The sequence below is a fragment of the Mus caroli genome, chromosome 11 (assembly GCF_900094665.2).
Source record: "Mus caroli chromosome 11, CAROLI_EIJ_v1.1, whole genome shotgun sequence".
Taxonomy (NCBI): Eukaryota; Metazoa; Chordata; class Mammalia; order Rodentia; family Muridae; genus Mus; species Mus caroli.
In genome coordinates this window covers 53,998,953-54,011,018 of record NC_034580.1, presented here as the reverse complement: position 1 = coordinate 54,011,018, position 12,066 = coordinate 53,998,953, and the positions used below count along the sequence as shown (strand labels likewise).

Here is a 12,066-nt window from a genome sequence, read left to right as displayed (position 1 = left end):
TTTTTTGGTTTTTCGAGGCAGGGTTTCTCTGTGTAGCCTTGGCTGTCCTGGAACTCACACTGTAGACCAGGCTGGCCTCGAACTCAGAAATCCGCCTACCTCTGCCTCCCGAGTGCTGGGACTAAAGGCGTGCGCCACCACGCCCGGCGTTCTGAGGATTCTTAATCTTAAATTATACAACTCTAAGTTCCAGTTAGGACCCATCAGAATAGAGGTCAGTTAGAACTATTCTGCTTAGCTAGCCAAAATAGCTTGAGTCACAGCTGATCACTGGGCAGCACTTCCTGCACCTGCACATAAGCTCATTGTGGTTTTTCCCTTTACAAGCCAGCCCTGAGAAGTGTTCAAGGTCCAGTCTCAAGTCCCAAGTCTAGGCTGTGACCATGATTGATCAATCTTGGGGTGTGCATTCAATAAACTAGCCCTGTTTAACTGAGAATGGAGTCTGAGTGGTCTGTAGGGCTATTCCTGAACCCCAACACACTCCTTATTTTCACTAATAGAAGTAGTTAAGATGGGGCTGGAAAAATGGCTCAGCGGTTAGGAGCACTAGCTGCTCTTCCAGAGGTCCTGAGTTCAATTCCTAGCAACCACATGGTGGCTCACAACCATCTGTAATGGTATCGGATGCCTTATTCTGGTGTGTCTGAAGAGAGTGACAGTGTACTCACATACATAAAATAAATAATTCTTAAAAAGTTAAGAAATGACACAAACAGAAGCTCAAAGACAAAGGATGACTCAGAAGCTCAAGGACAATTTATTAGAGTTTAGAAGGAAATTCCCAGGGCAAAGTGTAAATTTCACAGCTTCCTGGTCAATGAAAATGAAGACATGATGTAGCTCCAAGATATGGTTGAGAAGGTTTTTACTGTAGATATGAGGGAGAGCACAGCCGGGGGCATCTGGAAGAGTCTAGAGCAGGGAGAGAAAGAGTAGATTAGACATGACCAGGAGACTGAACCAGGCCATGAGAGGAGTGTAGTGAAATTTTTCATTTCTTTAAAAACACAGAAATGCTATGTGAATATGCTTTTGTTTTAACCCCAGGTGTGCGGTATGGGGCTGCTTCAGATTGTCCACAGCAGCTGACTATGACTTGTCTCTTCCTCTGGCAGGAGCGTGATTTTGCCAGCTGAAGATAATTGATATTTGGAATTTTGGGAACTCTAGAGAGGGTATAAAAAATGCCAGAGCCCTGAGAGAGGCCATGGTGGTGGCTGCTCCTGCTGCTTGGAGATATTATGACTTGCCCCAAGGAACTCAAAGTCCCTAATCATCTCCCACCTAGTGTTGGGGTAGAGAAGGGTAGAGAAGGGTGGTAGGAAAATGAATCCAATAAAATTGCCAAAAGTACAGTTATAGCCGGGCAGTGGTGGCGCATGCCTTTAATCCCAGCACTTGGGAGGCAGAGGCAGGTGGGTTTCTGAGTTTGAGGCCAGCCTGGTTTACAAAGTGAGTTCCAGGACAGCCAGGGCTATACAGAGAAACCCTGTCTCAAACAAAAAAACAAAAACAAAACAACCTCCCCCCCCCCAAATACAGTTATATAGGAGGGAGGAGGGAAGAGGAGAGAGAGGGGGGGACAAGAAAGAAGACCAGGAGACAAGATCAGAGAACCAAGAGAGAGCATGGCAGGATGGAAAGTCTTTATAGGAAAGAGACACGGGGTGGGGTGGGGGGGCAGGGGTTGGGGGGGGAAGGGAAGCGAAGCCCCTCCCCTGGAGAGGTTTAGGGTAGGGGGCTGGGGTGAGATGAGCAGAGGGAGCCAGGATGCCAGCCAGGGAGTCTGTACCAGGTACTTGACATGCTGAGACAGCCTATGGCTAGCATGCACTCCGAATGCTAACAGGCACCACAGCCATTTATCCTGAGTGTCTTTGGGACCTGAGACCTGGAAAGGACATTGGCAAAGAGTCATGCTGCTTGTGATAAGTCATGCTGGAGGACGGCCACCCGCAGCAAGCAGCCACACGATGGGAAGTGCTGTTGAGCCTTGGTCACCATTGTCCCGACGACCTACAGCGCTTGGCGCTTTTATCTCTGCTCACTCTGTTCTTTCCCTGCCCAGTCTTGAGTTTTCCCTCTCTCTCCAAATCTTTTCAAATTCTTCTTGCCTTTCAGCCTAAGAGAAGCCAATTAAATTCAAAACAAAGAACCTGAGTGCTCTGCTCTTCACAACCACTTCTGCAGTCTTAGCCATTCCGTTCAGCTTTCCATAGACTGCAGGGCACAGTCTCAACACAGCCTTATAGTGGTGGGACAAGACCAGATCCATTCCACCCTCCTAGAGAATATTCCCTCCCTCCCTCCTTCCTTTCCTTGCTTCCTCCTTTCCTTCCTTCCCCCTTCCTCTGTGTTTTGGTTTTTTTTTTTTTTTTTTTTTTTAGATTTATTTAATTAAATGTAAGTACACTGTAGCTGTCTTCAGACGCACCAGAAGAGGGCATCAGATCTCATTACAGATGGTTGTGAGCCAGCATGTGGTTGCTTGGATTTGAACGCAGGACCTTCAGAAGAGCAGTCAGTGCTCTTAACCCCTAAGCCATCTCTCCAGCCCCCTGTGTAAGATTTTAAAGAGTAAAATTAGGCAAAGATATTTCTTATAAAGTCAGTACATTTCCAAGGAATTGCATGTGCACTTCCTTCACTGCCCTCTAGATCACCTCGCAGCTCAGGACTTCTCTCCAAAAAAAATCTTTTGGAAAGAACTGATACTTAACTCAACTGTGCTGCCCATTTTACTGCAATTCTTTAATAAGTTTGTTTTATTTAAGACAGGGTCTCCCTATGTAACCTTGATTGGCCTAGAGCTAACTATGTAAATGGAACCTGTCTTGAATGTTCTAAAGGTTGGCCTACCTCTACTTCCAAGTGCTGAGAGTAAAGGCATGCGCCACCACATTGGGCTTATTTTTCTTTTATCTCCACTTGAATTAAGGACATACAACAACTTCAGCATTCTCTGAGATCTTTGCCTTCCAGTTTCTTGAAGTAACTTATTTAAAAAATACTTTGGGGAGGCACATACTTTTATTTGAGATGGGGTTTTTCTGTATACCCTGGCTGTCCTGGAACTTGCACTGTAGACAAGGCTGGCCTTGAACTCAGAGATCCATCTGCCTCTGCTTCCCTTGGTACACATCTTTTTATTACCAGCATTTGGGAGGTAGGGGTAGGTGGCTCTCTGGGAGTTTCCAGTCAGGACTACATAGTAAGACCCTATCTAAAAAACTAAAAGACTTAAAATTAGGTGTATGTGTCTATGTGTTTGGGTATGAGTACATGAGTGCATGTGATGCGCCTGCCCAATCTGAGTGCTGGGAACTGAATCTGGGTCCTCTGGAAGAATAGCACGTGCTAGCCGCCTCTTGAAATGATTTAACAGTTAACCGGCTAACCCGAAAATGTAACTAAACGGATTCGAAGCTGACTTCTGATGCGTTCCTCTCAGGGTCTTTGTAGATAGGTAGGGTTTGAGCGTAGGGAAAGAAAGGAGAGTACGGAAAAGGGCGGAGTTTGGAGAAGAAGCAACCAAGATCAGAGAAGTGGGCGTGGTCGTCGGGGAGAACCGCACAGTGCACCTGCGCAGCATCGCGGCGCTTCCCCCTCCTGTTGGGCTGAGGTGTGGCTGTCGCTTGGGGGTCGTGACAAGGCGGGATTTAATGTGGTGTAGGTGGGGCCGGCGAGGGAGACGTAGTGTCAGCGGGCAAGGGTGGGATGTGGCCGGCGCTGGTGCTTTGCGTACTCTGTGTGCGCAGCCATGCGGCACTCCGGTGTGTTCCCGTGGGCCGGCGCGCCGCTGTGACGTAGTCCTGCGGGCGGTCCCTGATGCTGCGGCGCCCGCTGGTCGGGCTGGCGGTGGCCGCCCTGGGTCGGGTCCCCGCGGACGGTGAGTGCGCTGGTGGCTGGTTGTCTTCGGAGTGGGACTTGTGGCAGCATATTTCCCTTGCGTGCCTTCTTCAGTGACCCTGTTCTTGTGGGGATGCCGGGTGAATGTGTTTCTCGGGACCCCAGAACGACAGGGATGGGCACGCGGAGTCCCAGTTGCCAGCAGATCGGTGCAGCCTGAGCCTAGTCTGCGCTCTTCCTCTGCTCCCTACCCAGCCGGCGTCCTGGGTAGGCTCAAGCACATGGCTTTACTCCAGAGCCATTGCGGGTGTTGGACTTCAGTGATTGCAGATGGTGCAGGCCCTGATGACTATTAGGATTTGGCCTGTCCCGATTTGTTTTGTTTTAGAAAAAAATATTAAGCTGCCTTTGGGCTTATTATTCTCAGGCATCGTTTTATCCAACGTGGAAGTGGGCGGGGTTCGTTCTGGTGGTTCCTGGAGGTGGAGCAGGTGACATTAGCTCCACGGTATCTGAGGAGAGAGGGAGAAAGCAAGTGAATGACTGGTCAGCCTTTGATAGGGTCCAAGGAGAGAAAGAAGAATGCGGTTTGTTTCTGTGGGTGCTCCTTAAGTTCACCTTGCAGGAGGTCATAGGCTAGTTATGAAAGCGACTACTAAAGTTGTTTCCCTTTCTTGTCTGTCTTGACAAACACAAAATATCCAGGAAACATGATGTAATTGGAAAAGAAAAGGCAGAAGGGGGTGTGAGAGGAAAGAGCCCAGGCGACAAAGAAGGAAAGTTAGAGTAGGGTTGAGCTCTTGGGAGGCAGCCCTATGAGCAAGGTTTCTTGTATCCCTGACTCTTCTGGTTGGGCCTTAGTCTTCCCTGTCCCATCCTGTCCTGTCCCCATCCTCCCTGATTACATGTGATGGTCCCTATCTTTCTTTCTTTCTTTTTTTTTTTTTTAAAGATTTATTTATTATCTATAAGTACACTGTAGCTGTCTTCAGAAGAGGGCATCAGATCCCATTACAGATGGTTGTGAGCCACCATGTGGTTGTTGGGATTTGAACTCTGGACCTCTGTAAGAGCAGTCAGTGCTCTTAACCACTGAGCCATCTCTCCAGCCCCGGTCCCTATCTTCTTGATTCTGCTTCTGCTGGTCCCTAGTCTGCCCTGCCCTGCCCTACCCATCCCCTGCCTACACGACCTGGGCCTGAGTTTCCTTTGCTCTACCCTGTCCCCCATCCTCCTCCACTGTTCAGTCTTCCCTGACCCTGTAAGGCCTTGGTGTCCCTTCTGCACGAGTGAGCGAGCAGATGACAAACTGTGCAGTGTCCTAGGTCTTTCCCCTTTATCCTTGTTGGGCTCTGAGCCCTTTTTCCTTTATGTTCCCTCTACCTCATGACTCCTGGCCAAGGAATCAGCCTGTTCTTTTTTGTCCTTGCTGGGAAGAGATGGGCAGCACCAGGAAGATGCAGCAGGCTGTCCGTGGTTGGCTGCTGCTCCTCCACCTCTTTGTTGGGAGGCCGTGGTAGGCCCATATGGCTCAGAGGAATAAGATTGAAAATGCTTTGGCTGCTCTGGCTGCTGCTGTTGGAAGAGGTGCCTAAGTCCTGGGGGCTCAGGGCTTGGGTGTGCCACTCACGTCTGCCTAGCACTGTTTGTCTTAGAAGACTAGTAATTCTTCTCATTCCTGGAAGGGCCTTCTCTTCAGTTGACAGGAGGGAGGTGATGGTTGTGGCAGATTTCCAGTCCTAGAGGCCTGAGGTATAGATTGGAAGAGGCTGTATAGGAAGTTTTGTCTAGGATGTCCCAGCAGAGCATGTTCCCTCCAGTGCTCCTATGAAGTCGCTTGAATCTTGGCTTGTTTTACAATTAGGGGCTTGGGGCTCTTTGTCAGGCAGTTGAAGTTTGGGACTGGGAAAGCTGAAGAGATGGGGGTCCAAAGTTTCTTCAGTGGTCTCCCCAAAGGAAGTTGCTTCTATCCACCACATACTTATATAAATGCTAGGTCAAAGACTATATCTATAATTTCTGACATAAGCTGTGGCCCTGTGGAGATGTAGTAATAGTCTTGTCACCTGGCTACTGATGAGAGAGAGCCCCTCCTTCAGTGGGCCTGGGGATTTCCCAGGTCCATACTAGTCCTGCCTGGCCCACACTGTCCTTGCTGTCTGCCACTGTACCACACAGCTAGCTAACTAAGGTCATCTGGAGTCTTTGTAGATCCAAGCAAGTTTAGTGTCATAGAAGGTCACCGAGGGCTGTCAGAGATCTGTGAGCTGTATGTGCCAAGGGATACCTGCTGGGACTTTGCAGAACCAAGGTGTGAACAGGATGGCACTTGGAGAGATGTCTTCCCGTCTTTTGTGGTTTAGCAACAAGACAGAACTTACACACTGTGACTCCTGAAAGAGGGCTTGGGAGTTAGGTACCTCAGCGGGGAAGCAGTCGGGTGTGAAGAGCTGGGTAGGATTCAGCTCTCTGACGTGCGTCTGCATGCGCGTGCTAGTGTCCTCCTTCCTGCTGCCTGGTCATGGCCTACAGGGTTAGGGCAGGTGAGGGCTCCTGTAGTGCCAGAGATGAGGGTTTTGGGCTGGATTGTGGGTGACGCCAACTCATTCCTAGAGTTGGAAGCAGGTTATAAAGTCCTGGATAGGTACAGGCAGCTCCATTGCTGATGGGATGGCAGATCGTCTTTCCCAACCAGGCTTGTCCCTAATACATGGCTTCCTAGAGGCTCTCCTCCCTGGGATCCTTTTCTCAGAAGTTTTCTTACCTTGTGCACTTTGGAACATCTCTCTTAGCTTTGGTTCTCCTGTGTTTTCAGTGTGTGGGATACACCTATGCGGTGAGCCTCTCCGAGCCCCATGTGAGCACTGCCTTGAGTTCCTTTGACGCTCAAGGGAACCAACAGCTCCAGAAATGGCTGTTTGCAAAGTGCAGATGTAGAACCCATACTGGCAGCTGCAGGTCACAACCTGTGGCCCTCACAGGGCATCTGAGGCTGTGCAGCACCTTGGGGCGCTGTCTGACTGAGTGCCTGATACAGGCAGAGGGGAAGGAGCTTCGAAGGAGCTGGGCTGTGTGGTTTGCAGCGCACACCCTAAGGCCAGGCCATGGTGGAAGCAGCAGGGCTGGCTCAATGACTAGGGAAAGGGATGCCTATGCCATTGAGAAGTTGGTGTTGAGTTGGGTGGCTGGAGCCCGGAAAGGAAAGGGTATAGAGTGGTCAGTGTGATTGGCCGGTAAGCATTCTGCAGAAAGGCAGAAGGGAGCAGATTTGTTGAGAGGCAGCACTGACGATCCTTGGTAAGTTTCCCTAGGTCCCTTTTCTGTCTTTTTGATAGGTGGTCCTATGTTCTTCTCAGGGACAAGTGCATGTGCGCATGTGTGCATCTTCATTGTACATGTGTGGCATGCATGTGCATGCACGTGTACCCTACATACAGTACTTGTGTTTCTGTGGGATAGAATCTGATAGAATACCAGCAACACTGCTTTTGTAAGATTACTTCATGGCCTACATTGGGGATTAAGAACACAATTCCTCTCTAAGCTGGTGCCCTTCCTGTAGCCTGTGTCTTTAAGTCAAAGGTGCTTGGGTTGACAGACAGCAGCTCCCCAATACCTTCCCTGATCTCCCTCTGCCTAGACCTCAGAAGAGAGCAGCAGCTCAGGTCTCTCAGTACTCAGTGCCGGGGTGGCTCTTCCTGGTCTCCCGGTGCACTCAGATGCTGCCCTGGCTGTTTGAACAGGTGTAGGCGCAGATCTCAGGAGCAGGACAAGTAACTGCCCCGTCCTTCCTGCAGAGTGGGAGGACAGGGCTGATGTCACAGTGCAGGCAGGGCTGGTGCCCGAGGGATTTATTGCTCAGAAGGGCGGGGTATAGGCTTGGCAGAGATTAGTCCCCCTAGCCCTCAGTGCAGAGCAGCCACTGACTCTTCCCAGGCTACCATGGAGGCTGCAGCACATCAAGTAGGTGGGTGCCGTCCTGGGAGGCAGGAGGGCCTTTATAGACCGGGTTCTTGCCGTGTAACTGACCTGCTCAGACTCCTGGCTGGAGGACCACGGCTGACAGTGAGGTGGGGCTGTGTCTGCTCAGGCACGAGCCTGGGAGCAGGGGGATCAGTTGGTACTAAGGTGATGCCATCGGAACCTCAAGGAAGGAAGCTCAGGTCCCAGATAGCCTGATGGAGGAGGTTCCTGCTGGGCTTTCATACCTACAGCCGGTGCTCCTCCCTGGCAGCCCGGACCCGTGGCCCACCCTGAGCTGCACACGTTGCCCTTGGGAGGTAGGGGGTGCTCATCCAACTCTTGGCAGCAGATTGTCCTTCCTAGACAAGTCAGAGATGGTTGCATATCTAGTGGGAAGTTTCCCAAATAGGCTTGGGTTGAACAGACTTGAGGATTTCTGTAGGGATAGGGACATTTCTATTTCAGACTTGGGACACCTGTGGGCAGTGCCATTTAAGGGAGTCAAAGCTCAGGCAGCAGTGTGAAGTCAGATTCTGAAGGGCAGCCTCTATGGGGTGGGACCAGTGTGCTACATTGTCTGGCTCTGGGTCACTTGGCCTGTGGACATCCTGTTGGGTGTGGGTGAGGCTGGATATTGGAATCCTGTCAGCCTTCCTGCTGCCTGTGTTTGCCACCTTGCCAGTTGACTGGTGTTGTGAGGAGAGGTCACAGTATATGAGGATGTTGGCCTTCACGTCACTGTCTCCTATGGAACAGAATGCCAGGGCACCCGTGAAGCTAACCCCAATTATGTCTATGATATCCCTCCTCCCACAGGCATGGCAGGCCCTAGGCCAGTAGTGCTGAGCGGGCCGTCAGGGGCAGGGAAGAGCACTCTGCTCAAGAAACTGTTCCAGGAGCATGGCAGCATCTTCGGCTTCAGCGTCTCCCGTGAGTGCCTCCGGACCTTGAAGGGCAAAGAGCTCAGAGGCTGTCCCAGCACAGGACTGTTCCTAGAGTCCCCAGATGCACACACCCGATCTAGCAGATGCTCTCCTCACCCTCCTCATCCCCATTACCCTCTCCCTTCCCAGGCCTCCTTCTAGAGTAAGCATCTTGGCCCCAGTGACTTCTTGACATCTGGTCTGGGCTGCCCACTGGCTGAGCACCGCCTGCTGTTACGTAACCAGAGGACAGAGCAGGCCATTAAGGGAAGACCTGGGTGGGGGAAGGTTTGTAGATCCCTTCAGTGTGTGATAATTTTGTTTGTTTTTTTTTTCCTAGATACTACAAGGAACCCACGACCTGGTGAAGAAGATGGCAAAGGTGAGCCGGCCTGCTAATTCAGGGGTTTTGGGCACCAGCTAGTGAGTGTTGGGGCGGAGGTGGGGGTAGGGGTAGGGGCAAGGTTGCTCTGTGCCTTGGCTGTAACAGCTTCATCCCCAGCAGGAGAATCTCTCTTGCTATTGGGTTCACGGCTTGATTAGAGTCTGCATCATAGTGAAGGCTGAACCTTCTTCCTGCCTGGTGTGTGGAACCTGGCCATTTCCAATCCTCCAGCAAAGACAGTGGGGACAGTGGTATCTGTTCCAGCCTAGATCTGGCCATAGCAGTCCTGTGTAGGATGGAGAGGGGCCAGGTCAGGCAGGGATGGGTTTCGGGTACCTTCTGGAAAGCTCTCTTCCTCTCCAGATTACTACTTTGTGACCAGGGAGATGATGCAGCGTGATATTGCAGCAGGGGACTTCATTGAGCATGCTGAGTTCTCAGGGAACCTGTACGGGACAAGGTGGGCTGAGTTTGGTGTGGGCTCAGCTTCATGGATCAGGGTAATTCCAGAGCTGTTAACAAAAGGAAGCACTCTAGCCTGTCACCTCTGACCTCACAGTGCTCTCCTAGTCTCCTGCCTAGGGCTGGGATGGCTTGCTAACCCCCTAGTCTCTGAGCATAGCTGATAGGCTCCAGGGAACAAGCAGGCCCAGTCATGCCCCAGGCTCGTCTGTCCTCAAGCCATCTGGCGAGGCAAAGAGCCACAAGAGGCACCTCACGTGGAGAGGTAGGCAGTGCCAGGCAGCCCAGGCCCAAACCTTTTTGGCTTTCGGCTACAGGACAGGTACAAAGGGCTGTGATGTCAGAGGGCCTGACAGGGTTGAGTATATGCTTGGAAGTTCTGGAAAGTACAGAGGGTGCTGGGTTCACGAGAGCCTCTGCACTACCCAGGTCAGGCCCAGGATGGGCCTTGGGGTGGAAAGGGCCGAGTTTCTCTGAAGCTCTCGAAAGCCTTAAGAAGCCAACAAGGTTAAGCAGTCATTGCATGTATTCCTGAGGGTGGCTGGAGGGCAAGAACTCCTGTGGGCTTAAGGGCCAGGTCTTCTCTTGGATCCACTGAACATCTATCTGCTCACTGTCCTTCCCTGCTCCCAGCAAGGAAGCTGTTCGGGCTGTGCAGGCCATGAACCGCATCTGTGTGCTAGATGTCGACCTACAAGGTGTGCGCAGCATCAAGAAGACTGATCTGCGTCCCATCTACATCTTTGTGCAGCCTCCCTCGCTGGACGTGCTGGTGGGTACTTGGTGTGGGAAACCTGCAGGGCAGGTCCTGAGACCTGCAGAATACTGACCTGACAAGGACCTGTATTTCAGGAGCAACGACTGCGACTGCGCAACACTGAGACTGAGGAGAGTCTGGCAAAGCGGCTGGCAGCTGCACGGACAGACATGGAGAGCAGTGAGTGCAGTCAGACCATTCGTACCTTCTGAGCATGTGGCCAGCCCATCCACCAGAAATTGGGGAGGACCAAGGGTAAAGATGGAAGGGTCGAGACCACTGTCTGCAGAGCCTTTGAGAGGCCACACTTGTTTACTGACTTAAGTGTTGTAGGTATCTTTTTGTAGCTATGCTCTTGCTTCTGGGTCTGAGCTTGGCCCACATTCAGACACTGTCATTGAACCTTTTGCTGTTTCCCTGTGTGCATGTGGCAGTCCATCCCAGGCAGAGCTGGTTCTGAGAGGCCTGGGCAGGGGCAGTGGTCCACACTCCAGAAGTCAGGACTTGATGGGAGCAGCCCCCAGCTGAGGTTCTCTAGAAGAAGGGAAGCAAGAGTTCTGTCCAGCCCTGGCCATCCTACCACAGTGACAGCAAGAGTAGCCATAGCCAGATAGCAGGTTGTTAACAGTGGGGCAAGCCCAGAAGGGGCCAAAGTCCCAGTGTTCCTGAATCTGTCTCTTGTCTCACCCCAGGCAAGGAACCTGGCTTGTTTGACCTGGTGATCATCAATGACAACCTGGATAAAGCCTATGCAACACTGAAGCAGGCGCTCTCTGAGGTAGGCCCCTTCCCATCTACCCTGTCCTGGGGAAGTCCCCTGCACAAGCCATCCTGTGAACGCAGCAAACCCTGTTGCTCACACCCTTGGTGTGTTGTAAGCAGCACTGGCTCTGCCAGTTGCCAGACTGGTCAAGTACAGGTGCAAAGCCTGAGTCCCTGGGAACCCAGGGAGGATATGAGACCTAGCCCTCCCTGGTTCCCGCCTCTCCTGACTTTCTGTTTCCCTTCTTCCTTGGCAGGAAATCAAGAAAGCACAGGGAACTGTCCATGCCTGAAGGCCTGCTTCATTCCACAGAGTGATGCCTGTGGTCTAAATTTGCCCGGAGGTGGGGGGACCTTCGCCAGGGCACCAAGGACTTGTAGTAGACTTCCACTGTGGAGTAGAAGGAGCTACCCTTTGTCTGACCACATGGTGGCTCTGCACCATGGGCTGACTCACTGAGACTGAATGACTCCAAAGAGTACCCATATCTAATCTCCCTGGACTATTTGTGTTCCTTTCCTTGTTCNTCCTGCTGGAGCGGGACTGACCTCTTAATAAAGTAATTACTGAGTTATAGTGTCACAGCCCTCCATACTGGGCTTATGGCCTCTGGCTTTCTGCCCCTCTCTGGTCAGCCCAGATGAAGACTGCTAAGGGGGCTCTGCATAGGTGTCCGGTGGCCCTTGTCCCTGCCCGCATTCAGGGTCCACCAGTCATCAGAATGCTGGCTAGGGTTGCTTGTGTTCACTTCTTCCCCTGGGAGCCAGGCAACTGGGACAATCAGTATGGGCTGGAATCGGCTCAGCCCTGGACAACCTAGTGCTGCTGTCTCTTTGAGGTGCTTCTGAGCCATTTGGGGACTCAGAGGGATAGACATCACTTGCCAGGAACCAAAGTGCCCAGCCGCAAGGGAAGAGCTAAGGTCATAATGCTGGCCCTGGACCTGTGGGTGCTGTGTGTT

At 51.7% G+C, this 12,066-nt stretch overlaps 1 protein-coding gene across 2 annotated transcripts; it reads left to right on the top strand.

Moving 5' to 3' along the window:
* Positions 1-3,605: 3,605 nt before the first annotated feature.
* Positions 3,606-11,697, top strand: Guk1 (guanylate kinase 1). Of its 2 annotated transcripts, none has more exons than XM_021177386.2 (8): positions 3,606-3,625; positions 8,632-8,745; positions 9,079-9,120; positions 9,487-9,583; positions 10,219-10,357; positions 10,438-10,522; positions 11,035-11,120; positions 11,362-11,697. In XM_021177386.2, the coding sequence occupies exons 2-8, from the start codon at positions 8,634-8,636 to the stop codon at positions 11,395-11,397; spliced, it is 597 nt and encodes a 198-aa protein (XP_021033045.1). In that variant the 5' UTR covers positions 3,606-3,625; positions 8,632-8,633; the 3' UTR covers positions 11,398-11,697. The 2 variants fall into 2 exon arrangements, with proteins under 2 accessions (XP_021033045.1, XP_021033042.1); XM_021177383.2 differs by lacking the exon at positions 3,606-3,625 and adding an exon at positions 3,691-3,892.
* The last annotated feature ends 369 nt before the right edge of the window (positions 11,698-12,066 follow it).